A 13350-nucleotide genomic window follows, 5' to 3' on the forward strand; every position below is an offset into this window, starting at 1 on the left:
AAAAAAACTGTTTCATGAATTAAAAAAAAAACAAAACAGTAAAGTTAGCCCAATTTTTTTGTATAATGTGAAAGAGGATGTTACGCCAAGTAAATAGATACCTAACTTGTCACGCTTTAAAATTTCGCACACTCGTGGAATGGCAACAAACTTTGGTACTTAGAAATCTCATAGGTGACGCTTTATTTTTTTTACAGGTTACTAGTTTAGAGTTACAGAGGAGGTTTAGTGCTAGAATTGTTGCACACGCTCTAACACACACACACAGCAATAGCTCACATGTGTGGTTTGAAAACCGTTTACATGTGTAGGCGGGACTTGCATGTGCGTTCACTTCTGAGCGCAAGCAACCAGGGGCAGGGGCTTTTTACATTTTTTTTTTTACTCAATTTTTTCTATTTTTACACTTTGGGGTAGATCCACATAGAAGTAGATCGGCGTAGCGTATGTGAGATACGCTACGCCGCTGTAACTTACATTGGGCTGGTTTGAATCCTCAAAGAATTTGCGGTGTAAGTTACGGCGGCGTAGTGTATCTCAAGCGGCGTAATGGCGCGGAATTCAAAATCGGCGATTAGGGGGCATGTGTCATTTAAATGAAGTGCGTCCCCGCGCCGAATGAACTGCGCATGCGTCATCCCAAAATTTCCCGCTGTGCATTGCGCTAAATGACGTCGCTAGGACGTAATTTTTTTTAACATAGACGCTGCTATTTTCATGAAAACTAGTGAATAAAACAAAAATAGGCTTTGATATTAATGATATCGGGGGAGATTCAGATAGAGAGATACGCCGTCGTATCTCTGAGATCCGACGGTCGGATCTATGCGACTGATTCATAAGAATCAGGTTCCGCATAGATCTCCCTTAGATCCGACAGGTGTAAGTGACTTACACAATTCGTTTTTTTTCTTAGTTTTTTTACGCAACGAATATGCAAATGCCGATTTCCACCGACTCAGAAACGAATGCTCGCCCGTCGCTTTTTTTTTTACGTCGCTAGCGTTCGGCTTTTTCCGGCGTATACTTACCCCTGCTATGTGAGGCGTATCCTATGTTAAGTATGGCCATTGTTCCCGCGCCGAGTTTTGAATTTTTACGTCATTTGCGTAAGTCGATTCAGAATACGGCCGGATGCAAGTTACGCTCACGCCAAAATCACTGACGTCCTAGCGACGTCATTGGGAGCAATGCACACCGGGAAAATTTGCGGACGGCGCATGCGCATTTAAATCGGCACGGGGACGCGCCGAATTTAACCACTTGCCCACCGGGTTAATTCTGGCACTTCTCTCCTTCATGTGAAAATCACAATTTTTTTGCTAGAAAATTAATCAGAACCCCCAAACATTATATATTTTTTTTTAGCAGACATCCTAGGGAATAAAATGGCAGTCATTGCAATACTTTTTGTCACACCGTATTTGCGCAGCGGTCTTACAAGCGCACTTTTTTTGGATAAAAATCACTTTTTTGAATTAAAAAATAAGACAACAATACATTTTGCCCAATTTTTTTATATATTGTGAAAGATAATGTTACGCCGAGTAAAATGATACCCAACATGTCACGCTTAAAAATTGCGCCCGCTCGTGGCATGGCGTCAAACTTTTACCCTTAAAAATCTCGATAGGCGACGTTAAAAAAATTCTACAGGTTGCATTTTTTGAGTTGCGGAGTAGGTCTAGGGCTAGAATTATTGCTCTCACTCTAACGATCGCGGCGATACCTCACTTGTGTGGTTTGAATACCGTTTTCATATGCGGGCGCTACTCGCGTATGCGTTTGCTTCTGCGCGCGAGCTCGTCGGGACGGGGCGCTTTAAAAATTTTTTTTGGGGTTTTCTTATTTATTTTTATTTAGTTTTATAATTTTTTACACTGAAAAAAAAAAAAAAAAATTGATCACTTTTATTCCTATTACAAGGAATGTAAACATCCCTTGTAATAGAAAAAAGCATGACAGGTCCTCTTAAATATGAGATCTGGGGTCAAAAAGACCTCAGATCTCATAATTAGACTTAAATGCAAAAAAAAAAAAATAAAAAAAAAAAAAATGTCATTTTTTCAAATGACAAAAAAAAAAATGTTTCTTTAAGAGGCTGGGCGGGACTGACGTTTTGACGTCACTTCCGCCCAGCAGAGCTATGAGGACGGGTGAAGGAGATTTCTCCTTCAGTCCCGTCCCCGCTCAGCTGCCGGACACATCCGATCCCCTCCGCCGCTACCGACGGTTCCGGTAAGCGGCGGAGGGCGCGGGAGAGCGGCGGGAGTGGGGGGAGGCCCTCTCCCGCCACCGATAACGGCGATCTCGCGGCGAATCCGCCGCGGAGACCGCCGTTATCGTGTACACCACCGCCCCCTGAAAAGATGAATATCTCGGTTGTGGCAGCAGCTGCTGCCGTTATCGAGATATTCAACTTTAGAAAGAGGACGTCTTTTTGACATGGGGCAGTGGTCAAGAGGTTAAATACTACACTCCCCCTAGCCGCGGAATTTGAATTCCGCCGGGGGATTTATGATCCGCCGGCGCAAGATTCGAGGTAAGTGCTTTTTGAATACTGCACTAGCCTCTCAAAATTGCGCCAGCGGATCATAAATCAGATAGATTAGCGGATATTTAGATCCGTGTAATCTATCTGAATCTACCCCATCATGTTAAAGCTTATATGTGTTTTAATTGGTTGGATTTGCTTCAACATGCTTGAGTTCTTTGGATTGCAGTGCTGGGGTACATTCTCTTACATGTCCTGCCTGTGTGCACAGATTCTTACATCCAAAAAATCATTTTTAACCACTTAAACCCCGGACCATTATGCAGCTAAAAGACCAGGCTCCTTTTTGCGATTCGCACTGCGTCGCTTTAACTGACAATTGCGCGTCTACAAAATAGGGGATAGTTTTATGGCATTTTATGATAGTTTTATGGCATTTTTATTAATATTTTTTTTACTACTAATGGCAGCGATCTGCGATTTTTATCATGACTGCGACATTATTGCGGACACATCGGACACTTTTGACACATTTTTGGTACCATTGTCATTTTTACAGCGACCAGTGCTATACAAATGCACTGGTTACTGTGAAAATGACAACAGCAGTGAAGGAGTTAACCTGTAGGGGGCGCTGTAGGGGTTATGTGTGCCCTAGTTTGTGATTTTTACTGTAGGGGGGCGTGGCTGGGCGTGTGACATCACTGATTGTCGTTCCCTATGACGGGGAACAGACAATCAGTGACAAGCCACGGAGAAGAACGGGGAAAGGTTTGTTTACACTCACCTCTCCCCATTCTTCAGCGGGCGCAGTCACGGAGCTTTGGACCGGGTTGCGAGCGCGCCGGCGGCCTTGTGCCCAGCCGTGCCATTCTGTTGACGTATATCGTCGTGCGGCGGTCCACAAGCGTTTAGGACCAATATCTGCCTGCAACAACTAACTGATAGCTAACGCTTCAATTGTCATCACATTATTTATTGTTTTTTCTATTAATTGAGGTATTTTTCCTTAAATGATATGTAAAGCAGGGCAGTCTAGTACCTCAAGTGCCTACTGGTCACCTCCAGCCAATGGTACATCCTTGCCCTCTCTAATCCATGGCTTGCTTGATCAAGGCAATAACAGCCTTACATGAAAAAAAGTAAAAATAATGTAAAATATATATATATAAAATATAAATTATAAAAACATTATTAAGAAAATCTTAAAAATAATTAAACCATAACAAAAAGTGATGGCGGGTGGGAAAATGACTGAGTTTGGACCAGCGTTTGGCTCTCAGACTTCTCAAAGGTCACGTTTTTGCCCTTTGCATTGTCTTTGGTGAAAGTTCTGGTGTGTATCTTTAGACTGTGTGCCTTGGTCCTTTTAAGGGCTCTCAGCCTCTCCAATGTGCAGATAACAGATAGCACAGAGGGTCCACTAATCAGTTTATCCGTGGAAATCTGATTCCCTATGGCCTTCAGAAATGGTTGTTGTAATCCATTAGAGACACCCTTGTCTCTACTCCCACTTAGGTGATATTCCTTGTAGCCATTACCTCTGCCAGGCAACTATCAATATTTTTTACTGTATTGCTTCCCTTTCTTCTGGCTCTTGTTTCAGGAGGGGGGTAGTTTGGTATTTGCACTTCTTTTCCAGTATATTGATTATTATTTGGTGATGATAGGACCTTTTTTTATGCTGAACTGATTTTTTTGCAGCAGGGCTTCTCTATAGAAAAGTGTGCTTTTGTTCATGTGTGACTGACTGCATGTGGATCCGAGTTAACCGGCTGATTTTTTTTTATACACAACAAGCGCTCTATGACCAACTTATATTTAGGAGAGATCAGGCTTATGCCTAGTACACACGATCGGAATTTCCGATGTAAAACATTTTTGTCTGAGTTTTTCCTTAGGAAATACCGACAGACTTATGCCGCGTACACACGATAGTTTATAATGTCATGGAAAAAACAACGTTTTTCTCGACATGATTCTTGTCAAGCCTGCCTTGCATGCACACGATCGTGAAAAAAATGCTCAAGCAGAGCGCGGTGACGTACAATGCGTACAACGGCATTATAAAGGGGAAGTTCCATTCGGATGGCGCCACCCTTTGGGCTGTTTTTGCTAATTTTGTGTTAGTGAAAGATTGGTGAGAGACGATTTGCGCTTTTCAGACTTTGTGCTTTTCAGTCTGTTACAGCGTGACGAATGTACTATCTTCATTACAAATGCTAGTTTTACCAGAACGAGTGTTCCCATCTCATAACTTGCTTCTGAGCATGCACATTTTTTCCCGCCGTTAAAGCCTACACATGACCATTTTTCACGACGTGAAAAAATAACGACAAAATGAAAAACGACAACAAAAATGCCCTGGAGCCTACACATGATCGTTTTTAATGACCAATTAAAAAAAAATGCAATTTTTCTCGTCATGAAAAATGATCGTGTGTACGTGGCATAAGATGGAAAAAAAATTCCGATGGAAAAAATTTATATTGGAAATTCCGTTTGTCTGAATGGAACTCCGACGGAGAAAAAAACATGCATGCTCAGAATCAAGTCGACGCATGCTCGGAAGCATTGAACTTAATTTTTCCAGGTTCGTCGTACGTGTTGTACATCACCGCGTTATTGACGGTCATAGATTGGTGTGACAGTGCGTATGCAAGACAGCTTGAGCGGAATTCCGTCTGAAAAATCTGTCTGAGTTTATCCCAATGAAAATTCCGATCGTGTGTACGCAGCATTATAATGTGAGTAAATGATGGATTGGGGAGGTCATGAAAAGATCACTTGAAGACTTTCACATGTTGCACCTGATTTAAGGGAATTTATAGTTTATATGTTTATATGTTAAATCAGTGGAGATCAATGTATTCTTCTTACACTGTTTGGGATTTTTCTCACATTTAAAAGGTTTTATGTAAAAGTGATTATATTTACTTGAGAAATATTGATTAATAATATATAATATTTATGGGCTTTATTTGTTTAAATTTTTTTATTTTTTATGCAACATTGTTCTTCTTAGGCCCCGTACAGACGACCGAACATGTCTGCTGAAACAGGTCCGCGGACCAGTTTCAACAGACATGTTCGGTCGTCTGTACAGCCGAGCGGACAGGATTCCAGCGTACATTTGCCCGCCGGGCCTTTTTCCAGCGGGCAAATATTTCCAAACTTGTTTAGAAACAGCCCGCTGGAATCATGTCCGTCGGACATGTTCGGTCGTCTGTACAGACCTACCGTACATGTCCGAGCGGCCGCCATCCCTCGCATGCGTCGAATGACTTTGACGCATGCATGGAAGCATTGACCTTCCTGCGTCGCGCAGGTCGCCGCGTCATCGTCGCGGCGACGGCGTGGACACGTCACCGCGCTGTCTGTCCGCACGGATTGTCTCTAATTTCTGTCTGATGGTGTGTACAACCATCAGACAGAAATCTCCGACCGGACATGTCCGCTGAAAACGGTCCGGCGGACCGTTTTCAGCGGACTGTCCGGTCGTGTGTACAAGGCCTTAGTGTGTATGATTTGAATACTTATAGGAAGGGACTGGGGGGAGTGTAATTTCCTAATTGGTTTAGCTCTTTCTTAAACACGTCTGACTAGAAGATCTTGCTGATGGCATAAATGCCCTATTATGGGGCACTTATGAGCAAGAACCAGGGGCGGACTGACCATTGAGTCACTCTGGCACTGCCCGAGGGCCCCATGCCACTAGGGGGCCCCATCAGGGTTGCCAGGCCCAGTAAAACCAGGGACCGTATGTATAAATCTATGTTTTTATTACATCTGTCCCTGATATGTCTGAAACCAACATGCTTTTGATGTGAAAATCCTGATATTTTAGCTGCCCCGCCTCTGCACTGCCTCCTGACGTGGTAGCCATCTGTAAGCCCAGGGGCCCCATAATTCTACAGCCCGGGGGTCCCTTGAGTTGTCAGTCCGCTCCTGGTAAGAACATTCATTTCAACACATATTAAGCCAACATAATTATAATGTTTAATGTCTTTTTCAGAATAAAACCTTGTGGCAGCAGTTTACAAAGACATTTATACAAGGAGACAGATTTTTAATTAGGTCCTATAAAGAACATATTCTAGAAAATGAACTCATATTATCATTTAAAATGTGAACTTCCTGAGAACATGCTCTCATCAACTTTAACTAATTATACAGTACAGACCAAAAGTTTGGACACACCTTCTCATTCAAAGAGTTTTCTTTATTTTCATGACTATGAAAATTGTAGATTCACACTGAAGGCATCAAAACTATGAAGTAACACATGTGGAATTATACATAACAAAAAAGTGTGAAACAACTGAAAATATATTTCATATTCTAGGTTCTTCCACCTTTTGCAGCAGACACATCTCTAGAACTGGTAAGAGGAGACTGTGTGAATCAGGCCTTCATGGTAGAATATCTGCTAGGAAACCACTGCTAAAGAAAGGCAACAAGCAGAAGAGACTTGTTTGGGCTAAAGAACACAAGGGATGGACATTAGACCAGTGGAAATCTGTGCTTTGGTCTGATGAGTCCAAACTTGAGATCTTTGATTCCAACCCCGTGTCTTTGTGCGACACAGAAAAGGTGAATGGATGGACTCTACATGCCTGGTTCCCACCGTGAAGCATGGGGGAGGAGGTGTGATGGTGTGGGGGTGCTTTGCTGGTGACACTGTTGGGGATTTATTCAAAATTGAAGGCATACTGAACCAGCATGGCTACCACAGCATCTTGCAGCGGCATGCTATTCCATCCATCAGGACAATGACCCCAAACACACCTCCAGGCTGTGTAAGGGCTATTTGACCAAGAAGGAGAGTGATGGGGTGCTGCGCCAGGTGACTACCTCTTGAAGCTCATCAAGAGAATGCCAAGAGTGTGGAAAGCAGTAATCAAAGCAAAAGGTGGCTACTTTGAAGAACCTAGAATATGAAATATATTTTCAGTTGTTTCACACTTTTTTGTTATGTATAATTCCACATGTGTTAAAGAAAACTCTTTGAATGAGAAGGTGTGTCCAAACTTTTGGTCTGTACTGTATATATATTTTAATACACCAGCAAAACTAAAAAATTCACTACAAGCAGCTTATAAAAGCACATGTTAAAAATGTACCTTCTGGAATGGTGGTGAGTGAAATTTTCCCTCTCTTGAAGAGTGATGGGTGTCTCTGGTATCGAACACTTCAGGATGATTTGGATTGTCCTCCTCTGGTCACTGTGGTTCCTCCTCACTAAGTGACTACATTGTTCTTCTGTGACGTAATGGCTGGTGGGAGGAACCACTAAACCCAGCATGAGACAAGGTTTCCAACAAACCCAAAGTGTGTGATACCAGCAGTGTGCAGAGCAAAAAAATTATTTTCCATCCATTGGAGAGGTAAGTATTAAATGTTTATACTTAACAGTGTTCATTCTCAATATAGTAGGAACATTTTACAATTACCAATGATAGAGATAATGCTATAACTACTGGAAACTAAGTGTTGCTCCATATATATTAGCTGATAACTGCTTTTATATTCAGGTCAGGTCTAATCAGAATTATGTAACATTTTGGGGAAAATATACAGCCAAGAAGTCCAGAACTTGAGGCCATTATAGCAAAAACCTCCACAGCCACCATGTATTTCCCTCTGGTGCTCAGATAGGCCGGGATCATGGCAATCCAGACACTGCAGAACACCAGCATGCTGAAGGTGATGTACTTGGCCTCATTAAAACTGTCCGGTAATGTCCTGGCTAAAAAAGCGATAATGAAACTCACAGCTGCCAGAAGCCCCATATATCCCAGGACAGAGTAGAAGCCGATAACTGAACCCTCATTACACTGAATGATGATCTTCCCCTGATAAGAGTGAGTGTCCCGATCCTGGAAGGGGGGAGAAATAGACAACCAAGTGACACAGATTATGACTTGGACCAGTGAGAAGACACAAATGATAGAATTTGGAAGTTTGGCTCCCATCCATTTCCTCCAGAGACTCCCAGGTTTGGTGGCTTTAAAAGCGATACACACCATGATACTTTTGGCAAGTAGAGAAGAGACGGCAACTGAGAAGATGACACCAAAAGAGGTGACACGGAGCATGCAGGTCACATCTACTGGATGGCCGAGGAACAAGAAGACACAGAGGAAGCTCAGCATGATGGAGACCAGGAGAAGATAGCTCAGAGTTTTGTTATTGGCTTTAACAATGGGGGTGTCCTGGTAATGTATAAATATCCACAATATGAAACCAGTCAGAAGACAACAGATGATGGAGACAGCTGAAAATACTCCAACAATGGGATCATCAGTGTAGGAGAGAAATTCCATCAATTTAGGAACACACCGATCCTTCTTCTCATTTGGCCATTCTTCATCAGGACATTTCATGCAGTTTTCACTGTCTGCAGGAAAAAAAATACAAACACAATGAGCATCGGGGTCAGAGCTTCTCAGAAAATTAATTGTTGTGTGTTGTCTCACAGCTAGCAATGGGATGTCTATCAGTACATTGTGGTGAAAGAAAACAAAAATATAATACATTGAATATACTGTAAATATAATACAAATTGAAATATAATAAAAATATAAATTATAATCTAATATATGACCAAAATATATAATTTATTTGCATATTGGCACACTCCCATGATGACTCTGTCCCTTGGACACAGCGCATAACAGATCAGTAGATGGGCTCTGTGATTGGTTCTTCTGATTGGCCTGTTAACTTTTTTTTAATATAAAAAATATAAATGGAGCAAAGCGGCAAAAGATGGTGAATCAGATACTTGAAAAATAACTTCATAAAAGTGTTGATACCATGAATAAAATAAATTGTCGGGGGCGTGTCCGGACGTGTAACTAGGTGGACGTACTTGTGTGGAGCTCCGCTGGCCCTGGTGGAATCCGTTGCCATCCACTGCAAAACAAGGTCCTGGTGGCTTCGCAGAACGGTCCTATCCATTCCTAGGCATCACCTACACCATCTCGTGCCCATATCGTGGACTCCGGGCGTCCCTATACGTCCTGCAGCTGACTCCACGAGGCCGAGACCCACCTCCATTTTGAGGCCTGTGGTGCCTCCTGAATCCTCTGGACTTGGGTGAATTGTACGGCCCGGCTCCCCATCCCCTGGGTGTAGCTACATCTGCACGCCGGACGGTGCGGATCAGCACCTGCTGGAGGCCGTAGGGAGATCCCAGACACCCAGCTCCGCGGCTCCGGGGCCTACTGACGTCTTGAGGCCTGCGAGAACTCCCATAAGGTACGGTTCCATCCCTCACTCCTTCCCCTGGACCTGTGAACTGAATCCCCTAGTAGCCGCTGAGGCCTACCTCGGATCCGGGGTGGGGGAGCGGGCGACCTAGACAGAGCGGTGCTCTCCTGAACGGCGGTCGAATCTAGGAAACACCGCGGTTCCGGCCTAGTCCCGGAAGACGGCGGCCATCTTGCTGCACCCGGCCACAGAGGCTACACACGATCCTGTCCCCCCTGATGCCTGAGCCTTTTCCCATCCACCTGTGACAGCATCACCAGAGGGGGCAGAGGACACGGGCACTCCTGGAAATCTGCTTGTAGTCCCCCAGAGCCCAGCTCCACACGCCTTCGGCTCTCATCCTCCCCCTCCAGGTGCAACTCCCCACAACAGCCATCCCCACAGCCTGGGTATAATACCCGAATCCAGTGAGGAAACCTACTGCAGTTACCAACCTCAGGTGGCCTTTTTTTTTTTTTTGTCTGCCCTGCAGCTCCCCCTGTTGTTCTCCTAGTAGGACTTTAAAGGGCCACCATCCCCACCAAATCTATGGATATCCAGATGTGCTCCTACCGCGCAAAATAGGAGGTCACGTGCACGGCCAGCAACAATGATGGACATGTCTTAGATTCACATCGATCCCCGCTCCTTCCCTAAGGGATCCTGCCTCGCATCAAAAGTTTTCATAGCCACAGGATCAACACTAGCTGCCTCCGGACACCTCTGAGCACTACATAGGCAAAGTAGGATTTCAGAAGAACATCTATCAAGGTTTTATCCCACCAACCTCATCAAGACCTGCACAAACCATGGAGCGATTCTTATACAGGTCACAATCCCCAGCCTTGAATGCGCCCACAGAACTGACAGATGCCGCAGACCTCCTGGCCTCTGCACCAGGCATTTTTCATACAAGTAATGCATCCAACTGGCAAGCCCTGCTGAGGTAGTCACGGTATCAGTCTTAGACCTGAAATTGCAAACACTTCTACAGGATCTAACACGCAACATAACTAAAGAAGTTGGGAAGCTCGCTCAAGAGCTCAGGGGGAGATTGACCAGCTTGGAGAGCGCACGGCTACTTTGGAGACTAAATTTGATGAGACTGTACAATATGTGCATGCACTGGAGGAGGAAAATGCTCTTAAACACACAGGGCCAGATCCACAAAGATCTGCCTATCTTTAGGCAGGCATAGCGTATCTCAGATACACTATGCCGCCGTAACTTAGAGCGGCAGGTTCCTTATCCAGAAAGAATTTGCGCCGTAAGTTACGGCGGTGTAGTGTAAATGTGTCAGCGTAAGCGCGTGGAATTCAAATGTCTAAGATGTGGGCGTGTTTTATGTTAAATCATCGTGACCCCACGTAAATGTCCTTTTATTTTAATGGCTCATGCGCTGTCCGTGGAGGTTTCCCAGTGCGCATGCTCGAAATCACATCGCAAATAGTCAATACTTTTGACGTGAACGTAATTTACGCAAAGCCCTATTCGCGAACGTTTTACGCAAACAACAGAAAATTTGACACTGTCCCGACGTCCATACTTAACATTGCGTACGCCTCATAGAGGCATGGGTAACGTTACGCCGAAAAAAGCCTTACGTAAACGACGTTAAAAAATTGCGCCGGGCGGACGTACGTTTGAGAATTGGCGTATCTAGCTAATTTGCATACTCTACGCGGAAATCAACGGAAGCGCCACCTAGCGGCCAGCGTAAATATGCACCTAAGATCCGATGGCGTACTAAGACGTACGTCGGTAGGATCTAGCCCACATTCAGGCGTATCTTGTTTTGTGGTTACAAAACAAACATACAACGGCGCATCGTAGAACTTAAGTAAGTTATTTGTGGATCTGGCCCACAGTTTCCCAAATACAACTCCAGCAAGAAGATTTGGAGAATAGAGAGCGTCGTTCAAACGTGAGGATCCGTGGAGTCCCTGAAACAGTTATTGACAAAGAGCTACGGGTCTATCTACTGGATCTTTTTGTCACTCTGGCTCCTCACATACCCAATATAGATTGGCGCCTGGATAGGGCCCATAGATCCATGGCTCCCAAACCCCCCCCCTGGATCCAACCCGAGGGACATAGTAGTCCGTTTCCACTATTATGAAAGTAAGGAAGCCCTAACTACAGCTACACGCAACAAGAATCGTATTGACTTCAAGGGCTTCAAAATCCAGATCTTCAGTGATCTCTCTCCCATTACCCTGGCCAAAAGGCACAACCTTCGCCCAATCACAGCGCACCTCCAGTATCATCAAATCCCCTACAGATGGGGTTTTCCGTTTCGCCTCTCAGCTTCCAAAGATGGTACACAATACTCCATCAGGGATCTTCATGAATGCAATCTGGGTTTGCCACCTGTTCCAGAGGAAGACCTTCAGCTCCCTCCTCCTGCTTTGGCTACTAAGCCCCTTCAGGCCCCTGCAGCAATCTGGACCCCTGTCCGTCAAAGACAACAGAAGGCATTCTCTACACTGCAACGCTCCAATTTGCCTAGACCCCCCACCTGAAACCCAGAGGCTTCCTTGATTTACACCTAGTTTTTTGATTCTTAAATGCCTGGGAATTCTGCCTTTTTCTTCAGGTATCTGCAGGGAGTGTTCTCCCCTAAAACCCATCCTACTTTTTTTTTTGCCCTTATTGCAGTTCCAGTTTGGATTGTTATTTGTTAACTGTCCAAGGAAAACCATTTCCTACAGGATCGGGCCATAGTCTGCCGTTCATGCTGTCCGTCATGTACCTCTACATGTCCAAGGTGTTCCGCCTTGGTTTCCTGAAGGTAATTTTTCCTTCAGGCTTTCAAAACATGTGTTTTATAATTTTTTTTGTTTGTTACTTATTACCTTTGCATTTTGTTTCTGATGAACCTTTCAATTTTTTATCAGGTGCTTTTTTCTTCTTATTTTCTTCTGCAGGTTGTGTACTTGTCACACATTGTCTTATTGCTTAGAATTGCTGATGTGTATATGTTTATACCTGATTTCCTTGGGTTGGACTATCTCCTACCCATGAGTTATGTTAAGCCTCGTACACACGATCAGCCCATCTGATGAGAACGGTCCGAAGGACCGTTGTCATCGATTAACCGATGAAGCTGACTGATGGTCCGTCGCGCCTACACACCATCGGTTAATTAACCGATCGTGTCAAAACGCGGAGACGTAAAACACAACGACGTGCTGAAAAAACGAAGTTCAATGCTTCCAAGCATGCGTCGACTTGATTCTGAGCATGCACAGGTTTTTAACCGATGCTTTTGCATACTAACGATCGGTTTTGACCTATCGGTTAGGCGTCCATCGGTTAAATTTTAAAGCAAGTTCCCATTTTTTTAACCGAAGGTTAAATAACCTATGGGGCCCACACACGATTGGTTTTGACCGATGAAAACAGTCTTTTAAAATGTTGTTTGCCTATCTCTCCATGGTTGTAATATGGCTTTAAAGATATTTTCTTGCAATGTTAAGGGCTTGAATTCCTTACGTAAACGCTGGCTGGCATTGAAGGAAGTCGTGCCATTCTGTTGACGTATATCGTCGTGCGGCGGTCCACAAGCGTTAAGGAGCAATATCTGCCTGCAACAACTGACT

The 13350-nt window shown here is 44.1% G+C and overlaps 1 protein-coding gene across 1 annotated transcript in view; it reads right to left on the bottom strand.

Moving 5' to 3' along the window:
* Positions 1–7562: 7562 nt before the first annotated feature.
* LOC120925077 (vomeronasal type-2 receptor 26-like) overlaps positions 7563–13350 on the bottom strand; it is a 31310-nt gene continuing 25522 nt past the window's right edge. The window contains exon 3 of the mRNA XM_040335959.1: positions 7563–8894. Coding sequence (XP_040191893.1) covers positions 8002–8894 — 893 coding nt within the window. The 3' untranslated portion in view covers positions 7563–8001. The remainder of the gene's footprint in view (positions 8895–13350) is intronic.

The sequence above is a fragment of the Rana temporaria genome, chromosome 1 (assembly GCF_905171775.1).
Source record: "Rana temporaria chromosome 1, aRanTem1.1, whole genome shotgun sequence".
Taxonomy (NCBI): domain Eukaryota; kingdom Metazoa; phylum Chordata; class Amphibia; order Anura; family Ranidae; genus Rana; species Rana temporaria.